At 40.0% G+C, this 23,940-nt stretch overlaps 1 protein-coding gene across 1 annotated transcript in view; it reads left to right on the top strand.

The window, feature by feature from the left end:
* The first annotated feature begins 4,271 nt into the window (after positions 1-4,271).
* The window catches only part of LRP1B (LDL receptor related protein 1B), a 299,771-nt gene continuing 280,102 nt past the window's right edge, over positions 4,272-23,940 (top strand). The window contains exons 1-3 of the mRNA XM_058810030.1: positions 4,272-4,383; positions 6,376-6,504; positions 12,870-13,127. Coding sequence (XP_058666013.1) covers positions 4,287-4,383; positions 6,376-6,504; positions 12,870-13,127 — 484 coding nt within the window. The 5' untranslated portion in view covers positions 4,272-4,286. The remainder of the gene's footprint in view (positions 4,384-6,375; positions 6,505-12,869; positions 13,128-23,940) is intronic.

Genomic DNA, 23,940 nt, shown 5'->3' with positions numbered 1-23,940 from the left:
CATAACTGGGAACCCATCGCACCCAGAAGACTTTATAATCATGCAGGAGGTTCAGGAATAATGGCAGCTAAATACATTTTTCTGTGTGTGTGCCTCAAGTCTGCTTTCATATGTAATACAGAATCACAGAAAGGTTTGGATTGCATCTAATTGCATCGCACACCATCCTGCCAAGGCCTGGGACACCTTCCACCTGATGAGGCTGCTCAGGGCTCCATCCCACCTGGCCTTGGTTGTTTTCCCTCTCAGGAAAGACAAAGCTAACAGGTGTAGGGACACAGTTTGTGGTGATTGGGAGTGGGGCTGGCCCAGCCTCATCCCCAGTGGGAACAGCTGTGAGAAGCAGGTGAGCAGCATTGAAGGGAATGAGATGAGGGGCACTGACCAATGACCAAAGGGAGTAGGGGGCACACGGGTGCAGTGCATTGACCATGAGGGTGTAAAAGGTTGGGCTAAAGAACAAGGAGGGCACATGCTTGAAGCCTTCAGATGAGTTTTGGTGTTACTCTGTACGTATGGGTTGAGGACTTGTGGGATTGTATGATGATCCTCTGTGTACTGTGGCTGTCTCAATTGTGACAAACAGGTACATTGGTAAATCTGTGGGGGTGTTTTGTGTTGTTTTTTTTTTTTTTAGACAGTCCACAATAGCCACCAAATAAATAAATTCAGTATGAGGAAGCTGCAAGCTGAGCTTCTTTTCCCTTTTGTAGAAACAACTAAAACATCTGAGCATGAGAACCTGGTATGAACCCTTTGTGAACCTCATGTCAGCCCAGGAGGAACTGACAAAAAGGATAGTCAGATCAATTGCTTGAACCTTTCATTAAAAAGCCATTCAGGAGAAGTTAGTTCCTTATATCATTCATCTTGAATGAGCTGTGATAAGCAGTGTGTTTCATTGAACACAGAAGGAATAAATGAAGGCAGGATTTTATTACAGCAAATTCCTGTGGGAGCAGTTTGTCCAGGAAGCTTACAGCTCCTCTGAGTCATTGTCAAAGGTGTATCACTTCAGGGGAGATGAGATCAGCAGCATCTTTGCCTGACTGGCTGCTCTCCTGTGGGACCAGGTGCCTGGAGTTAGAGCAGCATGAAAGGCAGGAAGCACAAGATTGGCATGGGTGGCTTTTGTGGCAGACCTGGCTCACAACTTCAGAGAGTTCATAGAGATGCAGGGGAGTAAAAAATGCTGCCCTTCATGTCTCCTGTGGAAGGAAGAAAACGCTGAACAAAATGACCTAAATCAGAGTTGGATGAATTGGCACTACTCCCTGGGTTTGGGGAAAACAGATCATCCTAAAGGTGCTCACAGCTGCTTCTGCTACCCCATATTTCTACAAATCTCAGGGATTGCTCTGCAGCTCCTTGTCTTGAACTGTGGCTCTGCCAGAGAGCTCCAAAGCTCTCTCCTGTTGTTTCCTTCAGTGCAGCTCCTTCCTTTAAATCTTGCAGCAGAAATACCAGGCTTTGACAAATGCAGAGGTTTCTGTAGCTGTGATGAAAGTGGAAACTCAGTGATGCTCATTCTTCACTGCCTGTGTACTTTGTAAACCAGTTCTGGCTGAGAAAGGGAGATCAAAGTGGGTGCAGAATCTTAGAGGAGACAAGAAATGACAGTCCCTGGCTTTTATCTCTTTATATGTCCTAGCTGGAGCATTAAAAATATCAGTGTTCTGCTTCATGATTTTTCTTTGCCTCCTCACTTCCCCAGAAACCTGTTACAAATCTAACCAAGCCTTAAATGTATACACTGTCTTCCATAGCTTGTCCTTCAATATTTCAAACATTGCCAGAGGCAGTCAAACTCTGTTTTCTTCCAAAGGTTTTCAGGATCACTATTACAGCTTTTACAAACTAGCTAGTAAAGTAGAAAATACATTTGCTATTCTAGTGTTTAATGTTTTATTTATTAAAGGCATCAGGTAGAGGCATTAAGAACATGCCCTAACTCTTGGTCAGCCCTGAAGGGCACAGGCAGTTGGACTAAATGATCATTGTAGATCCCTTTCAAATGAAATATTCTTTCCTAATCTATTCTGCTTTGTTATATTCTATCTCTTACCCTCCATTATTATTGTGTTTTTTGCTTTTTCACTTATGGGTTCCCCTGGCAGGGTTAGCAGATCAGCAACAGAGCAAAAACTTCTGGGGCCAAAAAGTGTCTGTCACAATAAAAAACCAAAATGTATTTGAAATTATCTGATGTATAGTTTAGAGGAGGAGGGAAAATGTCAGTCAGAAGTCAGAAACAGATGGCAGCTAACAGTGGTTCTTTAATGGTTTTGTAAAGAAAATGCAACCATTTTATTGCTAAAAGCCACTCATATGATACTGGAATAACTTTAATGAAATACTACCATTTTTTGTGGGGAAAAAAAGAGCAGATAAACTTTTGTTGTTGTTGCTGGGGTGGTTTTTTTTTCTTTTTTTTTTTTTTTTTTTTTTTGGGTTTTTTAAATTTTATTTTTGTTTTTAATTTTCCCCAAATGGGCTTCGCTTGCCAATTTATTGTCGCTGCTCTCCAGCTTTCCTGGCTGTGTGCAGCTCTGCTCTGGTTCAAGCTGCTGCCTGCCTGCATCCATTAAGGAAAGATTGCAAACAAACCAAGACTCACTGTGAGTCAAGCAGTTCTCTTCCAGTAGGAGCTCCTGGCTGTGCAGCACCAGCCAAATATTGGAGGAATAAAATTATAGGTGGTAAAGGATGGTTGATCCCTGTTTGCCCAGAAAATGAGATGTATGTGTTGATTTTGTTCAGGTAGATGTATTAAATCAACAGTTCTGCATCTCAGCCTGTAGAACCATTTTAGGGAAGTTTTCCAGTTTATCCTCTATGTGGGACTTTTCTTGCAAAAATGTAGCAGATTTAAGGACTAGGGACAGGAATACAACAAAGCCAGCTACAGCCACAAAATATATTATCTTTCAATGCACAGGGGCCCAAAAGGCAGAGAAATATACCAGAAACCACAGGGAAAATGAGCAGATTTAGACGGTGTGCAGTTTATGGACCTCTGGGCAGTCTGTAGATGGTGTGGCAAAGAGCTCTAGGGAATGCCCTGAGAAAATTGTGTGAAACCACATTCTTTTCAGAATAGTTGCATTAGGATAGGTAGTAACTTTGTGTGCCAGCCACATCCACTTTTCTCCCAAAATTTCAGCCTAATTTTGACAGCGGCAGTCGCTCCAGAATGGAAGCTCCAGGGTTCAGATGCTGATAGAGACTCTTCATATTCATGTTCATCCTACTCCCAAGCAGAACTCGATGAATAATGATCAAATGGATTAAAACTGTTCACATATTAGGATACAGATTTCTCTTTTTCTTTAGGTCATACCCAGCCCTGTAGCAGAAATTTCTCTGTCCATTTGCAGGTTCTTTTCTGACTCATCTGCATAGTTTTGAAAAATACCCTCAGAGCACCTCCTTAAGCTGGGTTTCTCAATTTTTTTTTTCCTTTTCCTGGAGGGAAAAAAGTGTTGTTCATTAAAACATTTTTTTTTTTTTTGATCAGCAAAATTATTGAGACACAGGACACAGCTTGAGGCTGGGAAGGGTTGGAGTGGCTTTTGTTTGGTTTTGTGCTGTTTCCTTCTGGAAAACATTGTAGTCTGTATTTCTACACGATTTCTACAGTGTGTTTGCATCATGCCTTGTGCTGATTGTGTGTGTTTAAGCACATTCTATGAAGGATGTCTACAGTAGTGACATATATAATCTCCATGGGTTTATCCAGCATTACATGTCCAATGTTAAATTGTTGAATCAGAATGTATCCCCATTGTCTGGTGTGAAGGTTTTGAGTGCATCTTCAAATCAAAACAAGCTTTAAAAAGTTAGAAAATCAATTGGTATGAGGAATAATAAAGGCATAGGTGTTGAAAAATTTGGAAAAATAATTTTTTATAGCTGTTACCACTTCAGGATTGGTTTTGCTTTGGTTTTTTTTTACCAACAATAGTTATGACTAGCATGCAGAAAATGGATGTTTAAGCAGAGCAACAATACACTTCAATTATAAACTTGTGAGCAACTCTTGGTAGTAATAAAATGTTGATTTCCAACGTTTAACTTGCTGACATGCAGTTTTCATAGCAAGCTCTTTACAGGGTGTGTGTCTAATGTATTCCCAGCTAATGTACATGGTAGTGGTGCTTCCTTCCTGAGACATGCACTTAAACATATTTCAGTGTTTCTAAAGTTTGAGATTTAGGGATAACACAACCATTTAGTAACATCTTGCCCTGTTGCCATTCCCAGAGCTGCTCCCCAAGTGCCAGCAGATGAATTGCCAGCACAGATGTGCCATCACCAGGAACGGCACCCGCTGCTACTGCGGGGATGGATACGAAACCAGCACTGACGGGAGAAGCTGCACAGGTAAGCAAGAAATTCTGTGTAACATCAACATCCAGGTGTCTCCACGGATCCCTGCTGGCTCTCAGGGCCAGGGAGCTGGTGGACAACCAGCATAGAAATGTTGCTTCCTCATCCTTCTTCAAAGGCGTTGGTCAGGGACAAGCGTGGGCTTTTGGGGCAGGGAATGGGAAAGAGTGTGTGACGATGTTTGCAGGGGTCTTAGGAGAAGAGGATCTGACTCCATGTTTCAGAAGACTTGATTTATTGTTTTATGATATATATTAAAACTGTACTAAAAGAATAGAAGAAATTATTTCATCAGAAGGCTGGCTAAGAATAGAGAAGGAATGAATGATAACAAAAGCTTGTGACTCAGACAGAGAGTACATTGGCCATTGATTAGAAACAACCACATGAGACCAATCACAGATGCACCTGTTGCATTCCACAGCAGCAGATAATCATTGTTTACATTTTGTTCCCGAGGCCTCCCAGCTTCTCAGGAGAAAAAATCCTAAGGAAAGTATTTTTCATAAAATGTGTCTGTGACAAAACTGTCCTTAAAATGAGAGTCAGGAGCTCCCTCCTGACTCTCTGATGCTCCTGTGCCCCAGCAGCAGCTCCCCTGAAGCCACTGAAGGATCAGTGTGTTGAGGTTTTTCACAAACAGGATGGGACTGTTGGGATATGTTCTTTGAGCTTTATTGTAGTGTCGGCCTCATTGCGTGGTTGAGACAATTGGAAGATGGTAACAGCTCACATACTGCCAGCAGCCAAAGATTTTTCTTTATTACAGAGTGTTTTAAAAACTTTCTAGCCAACAGCATATTGCTAAAGCTTACAGAGAATTATTCTAGCCAATCACTAAAAGTTCAGTTCTGCCTGCTTCATACAATGTTGCTTTAAGCATCATTTTACCTTTGCTATTTCCCACAGCTCAGCTGGTCTGGAGCGGTTCTGGAGCTACAGCTCAGTTGTGTGAGCTGCTCCCTGTCCACACCTGCCCACCAGGAGAGCCTCTAAAACTTGAAGTGTTTCACCTCACAGCCATGAAGTCACACCTAGATTAGAATTTTATAAATGGAGCCTCCCAAGGTTACACAATTTAGCTGGGAACATTATTTTGGAGTAATTAATTGTAGATTTAAATTGTAGACTGTTCTCTTCCATTTTTGAAGTATATGACTTCTTCAATCTCTATCCAGGTGTTTGTTTCTTACTTTATTTTTCTCTATTAATAATCATATTGGAGCTCTATGGCCCTATGGATGTTCTCACTACCAAACACTTCTCTCTCCAACTAAAAGTACTGAGCCAGATTCTTCATAAATATAATTTATTTTAAGTTCTTTCTCTCTATGGTTGTCATGTTTTGTGATTAAAAATATATCTCAGGAAATAATTTAAACAGTGGAATTTTTTTTTAGAATGTCAGTTTGTTACTTAAACCCTCAACCACTGTTTAATAGCATATCTTGATTTTATGGTATTATTTTTATACACCCTAGTTGAGAAAAATGTTCTTTATATTTATTAGAGGAGTACATAGTTTTTGATGTTGGATGGTGGTTTAATGGAGACATGGTGACAGCTCATTTAAGGAACTGTAAGACATTGCCAGCATAAATAGGTTGAGAAGGGTAATCAATTACTTGCTCTCCTGAAATGTTGCTCCATTCATCAACCCTGATAACTAGTGATCTGTACTGCTAACAAGGACCCAAATGTCTCCCTGACATGATGCAGGCATTGGAGACTACTTGAAATAATGAAGGTTTTATCTTTCAAAATTAAGAGCTATTGAACTTGAGAACTCCTGCCCTTCTTTCTGGCTACTTGAGTGATTTCAACAGCCAACATCCCTGATAAATTCGTGGTTTGGGAAAGGAAAAACATCAGGCCTCCCACCAAAATGATTCATGACTTATAAAACTCGCTTAGAATATACTCAATTTTACTGAATTTTTCTTTTTTTCCTAATCCCTAAACTGGACCTTGTTAATGTCCCTTTAGATGTGAATGAATGTGACACGTATGGAAGCTGCAGCCAGATGTGTGTAAATACAGAAGGCTCCTACACTTGCAGCTGTGTGGAGGGTTACGTGCTTCAGCCTGATAACAAGTCCTGCAAGGCCAAAAATAGTAAGTTTTAACTTCTTTTTTTACCTTCCTGAAAATATTTTGTGGTTTTGTGCTGGAGGATTCGTGTGAAAAGACAGAGATGAACACAGGTGAGATGAACTTTGTTTCACTGCACTACAAAGAGCTGCACAACAAGCTTAGGAAAAAAATATTCACTTATTAAGACAATACTCCAAGGGAAATATCAAAAGTTATTATCTGGATATTATTAATTAAAGCAAAATACTCAATTCAGCCAAGGTTAGAAGAGTTCCCAGTTTCCCTGTTCATAAATAAATCAAAGATTTTCCTCACACAAACAAAAAAAGGCTGTTTACTCTGGGAAGACAATGGAGACAGGGGAAATGATCATGAGGTAATTGTACCCTTAGGATGAAAAAAGCCATGAGATTGCTTTGTCCTTGCATCATCCCAAGAGGTGAATTTCCTGATACACATATTCACATGAGGCTTTTTGTTGCTTAGTGCATGTTTTCATTACTTATAGTGGATTGTGTATTTGAGGAAATTAGTCAATTGTGCTTAATGAGGCAATATAGTACACAGTGTTTTCTTATTCAGCATAATGAATTAACAATGCTTTTATATTAAAGCACAATAGAAGTTCCTTAAGGAATTCTTCAACATCCACAATGCTGAAGCATGTGCAGCTGGGTATGAAGTAATGTTTATTGTATATATATTTTTAAGGCTTCCTTTTTGTAACTATTTTACCATCAGAAAATGGAAAGGTCTAGTGATAGTTTTGAGGCTTCTTCACCTAAAGAGTGTTACTAAATATGTCCTTCCTTGATCACCACTAGGCGTAAAAGAGTGTTTTCCTGCTTATACTGGTTTTCTTGATCCATACATGGACATTTTTCTTTTTCAATAGACCCTGAAGTCGTGTGAGATGACAGCCCATGCAAAGTTAAAATAATTTATTATTCTTCTTTCTCCATCTCATGAAAATCAAAAATGCAATTCTAGATCAGGAAATGCTCATGGTGCCAGTACTGGACTTGAGATGACCCTTTTATTTTCCCTTTTTACACACAGAAAACTGAGTAACAACTGAGAGTTGTAGTTAGCTGTTGGTGTCAAGATGAAACAAATCACATTAATAAGGGACTTCTCTGCAGTTTTTGCTACTTTATCATGTTTATTTGACAGAAGTTTTCACATTTTGGTATTCTCAGAATGGAATCACTACTCATTAATCAAAGAAATCCCTGTAGGACAATACAAAGCAGGGTCATGGTGCTGCACAGAAATGAGTGCTCCCCATTACTTTAGGTTTTTTGAAAACAAGCTAGCTTTGGATCAGAACAGAATCCAAGCGGAAAAAAAAGCAGGTGTCTAAGGAAAAAAGAAACCCAGCCCTTAGAAAACCTATCAAATTTTCTCCTTAAAGAACCTAAAGCAAATAAGGATGGAAAAAGAGCAGCCTCTCTTCTTTGTCGACATTTGGCAAAAGTAGTTGTCAAGCAGATGAAGAAAATGAGCTGAGGAACATTCAGCTCTGTGTGTAAAAGCTGTGAGAGATAAGAAGCAGCACTAGAGCTGTAGGCTGGGCTTTCTGTGCAGCTTTCAACGTTAATAACTGCAGATCTGCTCTGAATGTGAATTCCCATCCATGCTGAGATCCTGAGCACGGCACAACCCCGAGCACCAAACACCCCAGCTGGCTCTGGGAATGAGCTGGCAGCTTTCTGAGCACTGAGGAGAGAGTTGGAGGTTTGGACAAATGGGGTGGGACTGCTGGGACACATCCCTTGGGCTTTATTGTGGCATCAGCCCCATTTCATGGTTGAGATAATTGAAAGATGGAAACAGCTCAAATCTTGCCAGCAGCAGCCAAAGATTTCTTTGTTACAGAGCATTTAAAAAGTTTCTAGCCAATAGCTTATTGCTAAGGTGTGGTGGTGTGCAGGGGTCCCAAGATGAGGGAAGTGATGAGAATGTTGACTGCATGTTTCAGAAGGCTGGTTTATTATTTTATTATATATTATATTGAAACTATACTAAAATAATAGAATAAAGGATTTCAACAGAAGGCCAGCTAAGAATAGAAAAAGAAGGAATGATAACAAAGGCTTGTGTGTTGGACAGAGTCTGAGCCAGCTGACTGTGATTGGCCATTAATTAGAAACAACCACATGAAACCAATCCCAGATGCACCTGTTGCATTCCACAGCAGCAGATAATCATTGTTTGCATTTTGTTTCTGCGGCCTCTCAGCTTCTCAGGAGGAAAAATCCTAAGGAAAGGATTTTTCATAAAATGTGTCTGTGACACTACATCTTACAGATCATTGTTCTAGCCAATCACTAAAAGTACATGTGCTTCATGAAAATTTGTATGCCTTCCATTAACAATACACAATATTCCATTATTAAGCCTAAAACTTTCTATCTTGCTGAACATATTTTTCTAAAATTTTCCTGTAGTCTTAATGTCTGTCTTAGACAAGTCTAAAACTCAAATTATTGTTTCATGTCCTTGCTTGCTGTACTGCTGTAACTTTGCTGCTTTCAGGCTTTACAGCCACAACTAGCTGGAAGTTCTTTACTGTTTCTGAGGTTTCACAGCTTTCTAGAAATCCTCTCACCTTCCCTATTTGCATGAGGAGCAGAGAGGTGCTGAGCAGGTGACACTTGTTGGTACCTGCAGGAGCCCTGCCAGGGTTGGGGACATTGTGGTGACCCCACAGATCCATCAAATGCTGGGTGGCCTCAGATCCTGTCCCCTCTCAACCATCTCTGCACGTGTGGGGTGGCAAAATTAGCAAAAAGCTCCCCAAAATCTGCTCCTTGCTGCCCTTCAGGCTGGGAAGGTGCTGAGGTCTCTCCCTCATTAAATTCTGCATTTTCTTCCTCGGCACAATTAAATAACTCTGGATCTGAAAGCTTTTAGCTGCACATTCCCTTTGGGAAGGATGTTAAAATGGGTATCAAAACAGCTGGGGGTTCGCTGTGGGTTTTTTTTTCCAGACTTTTTAAGCATATTTTCTTTTATGAATAAAGAGGCAGTTAATGGTTTCTTCTGAGGTGAAAATGAAACAAAACACAGCTTTGCTGAACAGAATTGAAGAACTTACTTGTTTACTAGGTTTTTATGCCTAAATTGCAAAGTCTGCATGCGATGAGAAGAGTATTTAAGGAAAGAAAATTACAGAATTGGGAATATCTAGCTGAGGAAAAGAAATTCATCTGTTTTACAAAAGTTCCTGGTATATTTTAAATCTCCAAGGCCAATCTAGAGAGAAATGCTGTGTGGTGAGAAACATTTGTCGTGTAGATGAAGAGGGATGAACCGATAATAACTAAAGAAAAAAAAATCTAGCTTTTAGGAAAAAAACTCAGCCCTGTTTAACTGATTTGACAACACAATTTTCTTGTAAAATCTCATGAAAATAAGTTGTAAAACTTTAGAAATAAAACAACTCATTTGTGAGGTACATTATGGTTAAACATCAAAAATAATGTAAAAATAAATTGGTCTGAGTATTTTTTCAGATTTTTATACAATACATACCATGGGGACAGCAAAGCTCTTATGATTTACAATGTATACCCCAGGAAAAGGGGGTTGAAGCTGTTTGTAAACCCTGAATTCTGGGCTTTATGCCTTTCATATCATTGTGGTGGAAAAAATAGAAAATGCTGGCAGTTCTGAGTTTTGCTTCAGATGAGAAATCTGTTGGCAGTGCAAAACACCTTCATTTCTGATTTGTTGTGGCATCACTTATTGATCTGTATTTTAGACAAGATCAGGTAGGAGGGAAATGCAAGCCTTTCATCTTTTCACCACTCTATCTTAAACATAATTCAAAGGAGGATGCTTTCATTTTAGTCAAGAAGGATGAATCATAAAACTTCCCTGGATTAAAGAGCTATTCACATCTTATCTTTCCTATAAAATGGGGGGGAAAAAAAAAGAAAAGAAAAACTTGTGAAAATAACACACATGAAGTCCACTTGTTTAAAAAGCTGCTGTCAGCTCACTGGAACTCGCCCGAAATCTGTCCACTAAACTTTTAAGCTGTGTAGAATCTGTTCTCCAGGAACAGACAAGCAGTTTTTGTGAGAGCGAAGACTTGATTTTTCTTAGTATCTCCTGTTTTTCATCTGCATTATGCTGTACAGTAAGTTAATTTATATATTTTTATGAAATGTATATATTTTGTACATTTTTATTATCAATACATTATATTTTTCAAATTTTGAAATCAGCCTTTATCTGAGCAACACTGAAGGAAGCAGGTAATCTACCCCACTGTGCAAAACCATGATTAACTGCTTTAATCCATTGAATTATTTAATGTATTTATGCTTTAAAAATACAATTTCAAGGCCAGTAATCCAGTTTCTGTATTTTTAATGTGTAATGGTGCCTGCTGAGCAGAACTTCTTGGCAATGCCACAGGTCCTTGCAGCACCTTTGTCTGCAGCCAGGTTTGATTACAACCGCTGCTCAAGAGGGTTGAACTGAATTCCTTTTAAGAATTCCTTTATGTCTTAGACCCCAATACCAAAATACAGCCTTTCTCTGGAGTTTAGTGAGGTATTAAATCCTGGTTACAGTTTTCAGGAGGTCAGTTCAAAGAAAAGCTCTGGTTCTCTCTCCCTAAACCTAAACCACGTGGTGGCTTTGAAACTGCAAACAGCTCCTGTGAGCTGCCCTCTCTTTGAGGCTTTAGATACTGCAGGCTGTGGAAATATCCAGCTTAACACACAGAATAAGAGCAAAAAAATCATAATAAAGGTCTTTCCACACTGCTGGGAGCTGGGGAAAGAGTGATTGAATCCAGAAGCAGGCAGTGGTGTTATTTTGTGGGGAGAGAGAAGCTGAGCACGGAGCTGTTGGATGTGAAAATAAATCCCCAGACTCAGCAGGATGCAGATGGAAACTCTCCTTTTGTACCAGTCTGGGGTGAGTGGGTGATAGGGACACAAGTTCCTAAATCTGCCTTTCCTCAAGGGTGGCAAAAGTTGCTGAGAACAAGGGGAAAGAGAGATTCACAGGCACTGACTGCAAAGGGACCTACCTGGCAGGTTTCAAACAAAAAATTGCTTAGTGAGAATTCCCCCCTCCCCTCCACTATTTTATCTTTTGGAAAGGGAAAAACAAACAAAGAAAACAAGACTCAAGAGCTTCACTCATGGCTTACACCTCAAGGGATTGTTTTGCAAAGAAATTCAATCCCTGTAGTTCCTGGATATCTTTTGAAATTCAAAGCAAAATAATGCTTGGATCTGATCTGATGGGTGGAAGGGACTGTGGGGATGATGAGGACAGGCAGGAAGTTTCAAAAGTAACGCTGCAGAAGTGTGGATTTACAAATGTTCATGTGGGATGCACTGGAGAGGGACAAGATGTGTAACAATACAGAATATACTTTACAGAATGAAAATACATGAGTAAATGAAATCCACATTAGAAAGAATGCATACTGAAGCTTTATAGAAATAAACAAATATTTTTTTATTTTATGATGCAAAAAAAATCTTATTCAAATAAGGTTGAAATAAAAGCAGATATTTCCAAAGAACAGAACACCTTTTGCTGTGGCTTTGTGTGAGACTGGGCACTGAGCACTGTACTCACTGAAATATTCTTTTCTCTTTAATCAGACCTGCTGATGAAGTTCCATTTGTCAAATCCTTTTATTTATGCCATTTTTTCCACCATTTAGACATCTGGAACTGCTTAGTGAAAATTTGAGAACTCCATTAGGTGGAATGTTGATTGGAAGGGCTGCATGTCAGTGCAGTGTTCAAACATTGATGCATTCCTTTGAAAACAAGCAGATTACATTGGGGTGAGAGCTTCTGATGTGGCAACACAATTTTTTTTTCAAATGTGCCTAAATTGCAGAGTTTCTATGCTTTAAGGTTTCAGTGCACTGGATTTATTGCCAGGTTGGTTATAACTTCTTTGAGTGGCACCCCCTCCTCAGATTGTGTCCTATTTTAAAATGAAAAGCATCTTACAATTTCATGTGTCCTCATGAGTTCCACAGGTTTTTCTGGCCTTAATTCTTTTTGAAATTCCAGTAATCTGGATAGAGATCATTTGCATAAGTTGTATTTCATTTTATGACTTAGGCATGAAAAATGTTGCAATAATGATACTTGGAATTAAACAGAGGCTGTGAGGCTGGGGTAATTAATTTTCTTTAATGATGTGAACCATTGGAACAGCAGGATAAAATAGACTAATAATTGGGAATATATGATAGTTATGAAAATAAAAGCAAAACCAATTTATTACATATCCTAAAAGAAGCAGGTAAGAACATTAAAAACTACATTAAAACCGAAAAGATAAAAATGAAATACACAGCCTGTTAATCACTTAAACTCTCCTCACTTTGTTTTCAGAGCCTGCTGACAGGCCTCCTCTTCTTCTGGTTGCAAGCCCTGAGAAGGTTGAGGTTTTGCACCTGAATGGCAGCAGGGTGTCTGCCTGGAGCCCAGTGAAGGGATCTGCAGTGGTCACCCTGGATTTCAGCCACAGGGAGGACACCCTGTGCTGGCTGGAGTCCCGAGACCTCTCCAGGCAGCTCAAGTGCTCCAAGATCCCCACAGCGGGCGCCTCTCCAGAGGAGTGGACAGTGAGCATCACCCAGAACCTTCACAGTGAGTGTCTGGTGTCTGTCCTGGCAAACGGGAGCCTGCAGAAGTGGTTTTGGGCTTGTAGCTAAAGAGTCTTGAGGCATTAAATATTGCAGCTCACACTGAAGTGGTTTTAGGGTTTGTCACTCACATATTCAGCCTTGTGACAGGGCTTGCAAGGGTTTTGCAGGGTGAAGAGAGAGACGAGAATGTTGACCTCGTGTTCAGAAGGCTTGATTTATTATTTTATGCTATATGTTATATTATTACTATGCTAATAGGAATAGAGAGAAAAGTTCTCAGAAACTTGCTAAGCTAAGAATAGAAAAGGAATGAATAACAAAGTTCTGTGTCCAGGCAGAAAGCAAGAACAGCTCTGCTGTGAGTGGTCAGTAAATCCAAACATTCACCCAAGATCAATCCCAGATGCACCTGTTGCATCCCACAGCAGCAGATAACCATTGTTTACATTTTGTTCCTGAGGCCACAGCTTCTCAGAAAGGGGAAAAGTCCTAAAGAAAGGATTTTTATGAAAAGATGTCTGTGACACAGCCTGAGCTGCAGTGTTTGTGTCTGTGCAGAGGTTTTTAAGATGTGTGGTTTTATAGGCTGTTGTTGGGGAGTCTGTATACAAATCACAAACAGGGTGGGGATGCTGGGAACGTGCCTTGAGCTGTTTGATTTTCCAGCATCAGTCTCCTTACTTGGTTATGACAATGGGAAGGTGCCACCAGCTCACATCCCAGGCAGCAGACCAAGAACTTAATGTCACAACTCACTTTATAAGTTTTTTGACCAATCACACAAAGCAAAAGCACATTGACAGTATTCTATCCAAGCACTATAAGCACAGGTACCTTTGGTTAAACAATGCTTGCTTATTTCAAATACAATACCTGCTTGTGAGCATTAAAACACAGTGCACAGAGCTCCATTATTAAGCTTCAAACTTCCTAATATCTTGCTAGATAAACTTTTCTGTAGCTTATGGAGTTATTATAGACAAGTGTTAATACACAGACCGTTGTTCTTTTTCTCCTTATTTTTCTATATTTTACATAATTTTTCTGCTGACCAATCTCATGGCTGCTGCTTAGCTCTGATCACAGTTCTGCTGTCTCTGAGGCCTGCCCTTTGCAGCTTTCCCAAAACTTTCTAATTTGTTGATTCCCACATGGGCTAACTATAATGTGTGGAGTTACAAAACCAGCAGTGCAATGGAAGAAATGTAAAAGGCTTCTTTTTCTCTGCCAAAATAGTGCTACATAAAGTTCGAGAGCCATTCTTTGCTACTAGGACAATACTAAAAATGAAAAGGAATCAGATTTAGCACAACAACTAGCAAAAAAAAAATCAAATTAAACACAGTCCTGGGCAGAATGTGCTTTGTTTTGAACTCTGTGTGTGTGTGTTCTGCCATGATGTTTGCACCATCAGAGTGGCCCTGTGTTCCTGTCCCTCTGTTCCCTGCATGTCCAGGGAATTTCTGCTCCTGTGCTGGCCAGACCTGCAGCACTGCATCTGTTTGCAAAATCAGGGCCCTGGGATGGGTTTGACATGAACACAGTGCTGGAATTAATGAGCTGCTCATTTTTCATAATGCCAAGCACACACCAGCTTGTGGTATCTAATATTCTTCTCAAACCTCATGGTAATCATTCAATCTTATTTAGATGAAGAATAATAATTCCCTTGGATATGAACTGACTGTAGAGACTTGCTTTGACTTTTTCTTTGATTTTGATTTGGGAAGTAGTGCTTAGGGAGTTCAATAAAACAACTTTGGGAGCTCTGACTGACACACTCTCCCAGATGTAGCTGTGGGAGTGTTTTTCCCAAGCACACACATCCACAGACACTTCTGCTGTGTTGCTCAGTGGAGCTGCATCAATCCCCATGGTCTGGGCATGTCTCCTCAGAGGAAGAAACAGCATGAAACTTGCTTTTGTTCACCTAATTAGGATCTTCTAGACACCCCTGGAGTTATTCCTGCCAGGACATGGCAGGGATCTCATGTTGCTCTGCCTGGTGTATTTGTCAGATAATCTTGTGGCTGCTGCAAAATTGAGTTTTAATTTTAAATTCTCCTTTTTCTTCGCTCCACCTTCTGTTACCTGTCAGGTCATTTCTGCTGTTTCTCTTCATCATACAGCACTACACCTGATGAGGGAAATTAATTTTGTTACTCTGTCAAGGAAAATGTTTTCCAGTGTAATTGCATTCTCTGCCAGCTCAAGCCAAATAAATGGTCAGGGCCATGGGGTGATTCACATAAAATTGTACATTCTGTTCTTCATAGGAAACTTTCTTTTGTGTTTGTGTGAAATTGGTTATTCCTAAAATACTAGGAGAAAAAAAACCATAAAAGGCTTTCTTAGCAGTGTTTGTGGAATTTATCTTTTTTATTCTAATCTTCTAATCATTTTGTTAGTGGGAAAAAAAAATCTACATTTGACACAAAAAAAGTGCTAGAAAAGTCAGCTATACAAAGTGATTGGGACTGCTTGAAGTAGATTTATTCAACGTGTTTTCTCCAGTGAAGGCAAGTAAGTCTTGTAGTTAGGAACAAAGAATACAGATAATCTTTAAAGATGAAAGTCTCCATCTAGGAAAGCGGGGACTATGAAAATGACTTGGTTTTCATGATGGGTCATAGAGCACCAGCTCCAGGTACTGAACATAAGCTTTGGATTCACAAAAGAAGGAAACTAGAGGACTGTAATTCCCTATCATTCACCCTCAGAAGAGTCCAATGTGACTTCACTTTGGAGAGGATGAGTCCCAGATGGATGGAATCAGATCCTTTGAAGCACTGGGAACTTGGTCTGTGTCTCACTCTGCAGAAGGGGAGAGGCTGAGCCTGCCCTTGGGTGTTTTTTGCTCTGGAGAACAGGATACAGCTCCAGAGATGCTCCCTCATGCTTAATAATTAGGTTAATTTCACTCTTAATATTTATCATCTCAGGGCTTGTTTGGTAGTTTTATCCCCTCACAGCTTTCTGTGGGCACAGCAGTATCAGCATTTTGATCTCTGCCAAGGCCAGGCATTGTCATGTTGTTTCATCTTTGTCTTTTTAAGACCAAAAAGTTGTTTTTGGAAGAGAAACTGGAAATTTTTCTCTTGAGAAAGATTTATGCAGACAGTGCTGGAGCCAAATGGGCTTTCAGAGGTGATTCTCCTGTAAGGGAGGCTTGAACAATCTCTGTCCATGGTAACAGAGGTGCTCCTTGACACCTCACAGCCCACTTCAGTGAGTACAGTGAGACTTTCAGCAACAATCATTTATTTAAACTGATATCTCTAGGCCCAAACTAACAAAAATTCTTTCTAATTTGGAAAATCTCCCAATTTTCTGCCCTTTCAAAGCCATGATGAGCAATCTTATATTAATGCTTTTGTGTGTGGGCACTGAGAGGTGGCCAGAGCAGCATCCTCTGGATGCAAGAATGTCCTTCTTCCTTATTTTAGGAGTCATTTTGTGTCTTCACCATTGCAAGCACCTTTCGTGCTCTACAAACCAGCACCAGGCAGCACAACCTGGGTTTTAGCTGCTATTCTTCCGCAGAATATAACAAAATCTCTTCTGGGATGATGCTTCACTGATGATGCATGATATTTTCTGCTTGGCTGACGTTTGATTCAGCTTTCCTTGGCACTCAGTTATCTCAGCACAGCACAAGCAATGCTGTGTTCAGCTTTGCCACCTGTGCTTTGTGCCCACAGCTGATCACTCCTCACCTGGGAAGGAGCACAGGCTTTTCTCCTGGCAGCTGTGTTTGGACAGGGCTGCTCTGGATTAAGAGAAACACCTTGTTTCTTCTGTAGGAATTCAGATTTTGCCTGCCCAGGTTGGGAGCAGGGGGTGGTTTGGAGGGGCTGGAGTCTCTGGAGGGAGAGGGATTTGCTTCTCTGCTTGTGGGACCCAGAACCTTCTACTTGACCTTCTGGCTGGCTTTTTGGATCTCCCACTTTTTGGATGTGAGTGAAGAACATCAGACAGTGAGCCCAGGGAATCTGATGATCCAGGAGTGTCTGTTTGGGTACATTACTGTTTCCTTCCCTCATTTTAGTCCCTCTAATGGCTCCTCCACCTCCTGAGCTGAACCACTTCTCAGCAGTGATTATCCATAAGCACTGCTGTGTTCAGAGTAGCTGCAGTAATTTCCCCTGGCAATGATGAGGCTCAGTGAGTGAAGGAAACCCCAAGCACTGGAGATGGTGTTCCTGTCAGAAATTCCTGTGAATTGCCATGAATATTCATGGCAAATCAGAGCAAAGTTTGGCTTACTCTGCAGGAGCAAAACTGTGAAGATCTGGGGGAAAAGTGTTTATTCCTACATAGTCTGCCCCAAACTTGGCTCCAGACAGGCACTGAGAGCTGTCACGCAGTTGTGGGATGTGGGTTTGCTTTTCCTCCTGTGACAGACAGCCCATGTGCCTTGAGGATGCACAGAAAGGAGAAGGTTTCATGTCAAAGGTGATTTATACCTCACATAAAGGTGATTTATACCTCACATGGCTCCTTAGTAGAGTTCAGAGCACCTGGATCAGTCATGGGGCCCCAATGGGAGGTGAGAAGAGTGTCCTAAGGGAGTTTTACTGAATAATTTTCCTGAGTGTGGGCTTCTCCACAGAGGTCAGCTGATCATCTCTGGCTGATCTTGCATTGCTGTCCTTGCATTTCTAAGAAGACAGGTCAAATGCTGGTTTTGGGATAATAGACTTTCTTTCTTTGTCCAAAGGTGGGCTTTTTTGCTTTTTGGCTTTAATTTTTTTTTTCTTTTTTTTTTTTTAATAGTGTCAACATCTCTTTCTTAAGTGCTCTAGACAGAGCCAAGAGTAAATATACAAAACTAGGATAATTTTCTCATTCACTGTTTATTCAGCTGTATTTTCCCATCTCCTTTCACTCTCCAGCCAGTCAGTCTCCTAAGGTCCTGCAGTTCTTCAAAACAGACCATCCTCTTTGCTGTTTTGGAAATCTCATTTTTATTGGGCCTCATCACCTTGTTATTGATGTCCTCTCCCAGGTGGCTCATGAATGTTGCCTCACACAGGTTCAGCACAGGTTATTGTTCTGGAACTTGGTGATGCTCCACAGCGAACCAGGATTGATCCCCTTGGGTCATCCTTGGTCCATCTCTGCCCTGTGCATCTTTCCTGAGTCTGCCTCATGTATTCCTCAGTGTCTGTTGGGATTTTTGTCTTTCCCTGTCTACATTTTGTTTTAATTTCCATATGCTTTCAGATTTTTTTTTTTGATGTTTATCCTCCACAACACAGGAAATGCTTTCTTTGCAACTGTTAGATCCCTCATTCTGGTGTTCTTGAACTTACAGAACTTTTCATCTAGGATTTGATACAGCCTCAATGAGGTGCTTTCCTGGCACAGTATGGACTTTTATTTAGTGCAGGAAATGGTGCTATCTGATAATTGTCCTTTTTGAGAGAGTTTTTTGTCCCCTGTAATGCCAAGAGTCCTTTAGAGACTCAGGCCTGTACAGAAACTTCCTTTGATCAGTGTGTTCCTCTCTTTAGCTCCTTGTCTTTGCTGATTTTTGGTTCTGCACAGCCTTTTTGATGGTTATCAGTGGAAGGATAAGGGTAGATCATATCTCTTCATTCAACCTTTCTGCTCCAGCAAGCTCAATCACTTGGGCATCATCTTTGTGGTGTATACTGCAAATTGATTCTCCTTTCTAATGAATAATATTAATATAATCAGATTTCTTCCTCAATTCTTAATAGTGTTTGTACAGAAGTTAAGATATAATCTGTATAGCTACAACCCTAAGAGGGTCTTTCTTCTCTTAGGGGGTTCTAAATATTATTTGTGAAGGATCTGTCTGCTTTTGCTGCATCTTTTGGGTACAGATTTCTCTATCTGGCTTGGGAATTGTTCTACTGGTTTGAGTATTGTCACCAAACATTGTGTTGTGTCACTTTGAGTGCCAAGCTCCCATGGCAGAGAGCCTCACTTGGTGGCATTTCCCTTCAAAGCTAGAGGTGATCTGCACTTAATCCTTTTTGACACCAGAGCTATTTATTAACTGACTGTTAATTGCCACAAATGGATTTTTTTAGTTGCTCAGAGATGTGATGTTACTATTTTTCAAGCTTTGTTACTCATCCAGCTTTTACAATTGATCTTGCATTGGCATTAGGCAAAACCCTGTGTCTGTCTTCTGTTCCTAGCAAAGCTGGCCTGATATCTGTTCTTCTTTATTTACTCTTCAGTAATTGTGTCCTGGACAGTTTCATCTCAGACTGAGTACAGGAAATAAAAAGCCTTATCTCAGTGGCATTTCTCAGTGCAAATTTTGGATTGCTTTTGTTTTGTTTTGTATTTTTTCCCCTTCTCTAAACTCCTAGGCTCTGCCTGGATCTGTCTCCTGAATGCTCTCTCTGCAAAATGATCAAAAATTATCAGTGCTGAAATGTCATATTCCTTTTTCCCTGCTTTATCATTTTCTTAGCTCACCATTTTTGGACTTTCTTCTTAATTCCGAATTTGTTGTTGTCCTAAAGTGGGACATGACCGGATCTTTTTATGTCTTCCTTACATCCCAACCCATCCTGGGTAGGAAAGCCCTTGCACCAGGGAGGAAATAGAAGAGCAAGCAAGCAAACTCCCACAGCAGCAGAAGGGGTTTGTAAAGAAAAAAAAGGACTTTTTTGTCAAAGTAGCAGCAACCACGTAAATTTATCTTTATAAGTCAGAATTCTGAGGGACTCTAGCTGTGTCAAATTGAATTATTATGCTGCTTGTAAAACAGTAACATTTTGATTTTGTTAACAAGGTTTTTAAGGTGGAATAAAAAAATTCTGGGGACTATAGAGATGGAATGTGTAGATAACTAGGTTTCTGCTAATGTAAATCACAGTTTTGTAGTGAATATTTTACTACAAAAAGCACTTATATCTTCATATACAACAGTAGTGAAGCACAAAAACCATATTCACAAGTCGTTAATTTTTTTCCCGAAATGTGGCATTAATTATTGCATGTTTTATGGGATTAGACTCACATTTTTCCATAAAACTTTGACATCCACCTGCACCATGTTGGCTTCATTTTGTTCTTTACTTAGTAGCCACTGGAACTGTTGTTGGAATTATTCCACATTTCCTCAGTATTTCCAGGAGCTTGTCTTCTGCATTTCTTCCAATGAGGAGAGATATATGAGATAAATAAGAGACAGACACTTTTAAGCTGCCCATTTCAGTGAAGTTGTTTATGGACTTGAGCCTTCAAATGCACTCTTGGAAAGTTTCTTAATGGCAATAAAATAAATGATTTATATTTCAGTGTGCTAATTACATATGCATAACTTCTTTTGCTTTCTATGGTACTTTAGAAATGTCTCTATAAATTTCATCTCTCTTATGATGTAGCCAGTGGTTGTCTTCTTGAGTGGTAAAATATCTTTGTAAATGCAACTCACATACGTTGCTAACCAAGTTTGCTTCATTTAGACTAATTGACAGCAAATTTTCCATACAGATATTTATTTATTAATGAAAATATTTAATTCAGACTTCATTAAAAGCCTAAAACACACTACTGAAGTCAAGTGAAGAAGTCAAGAATTCTTGGTTTAGGGCTTTTTATCTTTTTCGTAATGCGCTTTGGATTGTGTCATTAAATGAGTTCTTCTGCCTCCTAAAGGTTTTTCCTGAGGCACAGACCAACATTGCAGGGAACTTTAAAAAGTCTGTGTCTTCTTTGAAAGTACTTTTGCCTTTACAGGAGCAAAGGGGACATAAAAACTCTAAACTCCAAAATACGGTTTGTTTACATCCAGCATCATAACTGCAACCATGTTTAGATATAAAACTGAAGCACTTGAGCAACTGCAGACCAAAATCCATCCCAGAGAGGGATTTCTTAGTAGGTAAAGCTAGGAGGGAACAGAATTTTGTTAGCACTGATCCTGAGCAGGGTTAGGAATTCTCTGTGCTACCCAGAGATCTGCAGGGAAGTCACCCACAGGGGATGGCACAGCCGAACCACACATTCCACTGCTGGAAATCTTGGGGAAGCAGCGGGAAAAGAAAAATGGAGAGAAAAAAAAAAAAAAGAAATAAAGATGTGTTTGTGTGTCTTATGCGATGAAAGGATTCATAGACTGAAATCACAAATATGCAAGTCCTGATCAAAGTTGTGGCCTCTGGAAATTGCTGGTTTGGAACTCAGGTTTTGATCTGATGCTTTGTTCTGCTGCGGGGAAAAGGGTAAATAGAGAGCGTGCTGTTCAGAAAGGGGTAACAATGAATAACTGCATTAATGGAAGCAAATCTGAAAGAGAAGCTACACATGTGATGAAATTAAAATCAGCTGCTACAGCGCCTCAAGCTCCTGCCTAATCTGCTTTCTGTACTCACAGCAGCCTGGGTGTTTCTGTGCTGGACTGGAGTCTGTGGCAGAATAAATGAAGGATTTGTTCTTTCCTTATCACTTTATCAGAAGCCTTTACAAAAAGATGAATTGCATATTTTGCAAAGTTTTGATTATTATTTAGATTGTGATGGACATGACAAATTAAAACCTCCATCTGATTGTGGGGATTTAATATAGGATTGCTTTCTTCAGTTTTTAACTCCTTTGACTGGCGTAAGCAATGGCTGGCTCAACAAATAATATCTCCAGATCATGGAAATATTGTTTTTGTTCTCACTACCTAAAATTGTGGGTTTCTACTTGGAATGGAACACATTTATTTAGAACTTTCTTGTGACTTCAGCTCTGGAGTAGAACTTGAAGATCTGAAAACATTATGGATAGTGTCAGCATCATAGAAAGAATAAAATGTAACAACAAAGGTCGTCCTTTTCACTATTAGTCAGTTGAGTTCAATATGATAAAATCTTGTTTCTTCTTGCACATTTTCAATAGTTGAGTGAAGCATGTTTGTAAAACTGACCAATTACATGCAACAAATGCTCTGTCTGAAGTAGATCACTTTTGCTAAAGGCCAAGGCAAAATCTGATTTTCTTTGTTCTGGGAAAAAGAAAGTGTTGGAACCATAGTAAGCAATGAAATGATAAGGACAGGCTATGCAAAGGGTCAGTTTGCTTGCACAAAATTGATGTCCTGCCACTCTGTGTGCTGGGCCAGGCATTCCCTGTGACAGTTCTGAGCTGGGGACAAAGTTTGGGTTCTCTGTGCATGTGTAATTCCATAACATTTCTGTCACACTGTGTAAGCAAAAATAATGAGCTGACTGAGGAGTGTGTGGGGATCTGTGCCACCATTGACAGTTCAGGGCATCCTGATCTTTTTGGTAATTTTGGCCTTGTCTTGAATGTCATTTATTGCTCTTTTACTTAAATGCATTATCACACTTTTTAATTTTGGGGAGTTTTTTCTATTGACATACAAGAAGTATAGCGTGTTATAAAAGATTTTCCCTGTGCAAATACTGAAAATATGTATTTTCCTTTTAAGACTCTTCAGAGGTGATATTGTTTTGTCACTGGGTCTGTAGAACTGGTTGCAGAATTCAGATTTGTTTTAAACAGTGGAGCCCCTGCTCCACTCAGTGTCACACCATGGCCTGTGCTGCCTTTGGGATCCCTCAGCACAGAGGGATCCCAAATGTTCCCGAATTCTATTCCCAAATAGAACATTTGTTGCATGCAAATTGTCAGTTTTAGAAACATGCTTCACTCAGCTATTAAAAACTGAGCTCACATCAGGGTAGGCAAAACTTTCATGGGTAAAAATTATTGCTAGGAGGAAACCAAGGGGACCTGGAGGAGGGTGCAGTGCAGATTTGTGTCTTTCCTCTGCACTTTGCGTGGGTTGGGACAATTGGTTTTTACTGTTTACATGAAAGGAGCAGTGATTTAGGAAGAAAGGCAATATGCTGTGTTTTGTCTTTTCCCCTCTAAATGTGGAATATGTCAAGGGAAATATAGGTTGGACGTTAGGAAAGCTTTTTATGGAAAGAGTGAAAAAGTTCTGGAATGGCTGGTAGGTAGGTTAGATATTAGGATTTTTTTTGTTTTTTTTTTTTTTAATGGAAAGAGTGATAAAGTTCTGGGATGGCTGCCCAGGGAGGTGGTGGAGTCCCCATCCCTGGGTGTGTTTAACAAAGCCTGGATGGGCACTCGGTGTTGAGGTGTTGAGTATGGATTGGACTGGATGATGAGGATCTCTTCCAACCTGGTGATTCTATGAATAACAGAGAATAACAAACACTGTGAGGTTTAAACCTGAAATGCTGGGGATACAAAAGGTGGGAGAGGTTGGCACAAGGTACCTGGAGCTTCAGGGGGTGTGAACAGGTGGGATTATGGGCTCACATCTTCCTGGGGTGGGCAGTTTTGGGGAGGGCTGGAAACCTTCTAAAGCAAAGGTCAGGCTCTGACATATAAGCACATTGAGTTGGAGTCATATTTCTGGAAGCCCTGGCTGTGGGAGTGATTTATGAGACTTTGAATTGGATCTATGGTGCCATTCTGGTTTAAGATAATGCTCAGGTAGACCAATAACAGCTCTATTGGGGTGATGAGAGAAATAAATAAGCAACAACAAAAAAAGCAGTGGCCCAATGTCTGGTTGAAAATGGATAGAAAAATAATTTATGTATAAATCTAAACCCGTGTTTTATTTTTATTTCTTATATTACTGGAAATAAGTTCACAAGGATTTTTTTTTATTATTTTTAAGTGCAGTAGCAATGTCAATATTTTAAGTCTGGGCAGTTGTCTGTCTTGTTGGTGAGGTCACATATAATGAATAACAGTCTTCTCCTCAAAGGTTACTACTCTTATATTGAAAATATGTAATAAATGGGTTAAAAAAAAAAAAACCAAAAGGACAGAGAGGG

The sequence above is a fragment of the Ammospiza caudacuta genome, chromosome 8, assembly GCF_027887145.1.
Source record: "Ammospiza caudacuta isolate bAmmCau1 chromosome 8, bAmmCau1.pri, whole genome shotgun sequence".
Taxonomy (NCBI): domain Eukaryota; kingdom Metazoa; phylum Chordata; class Aves; order Passeriformes; family Passerellidae; genus Ammospiza; species Ammospiza caudacuta.
This window is presented reverse-complemented; position numbering and strand designations above follow the sequence as displayed.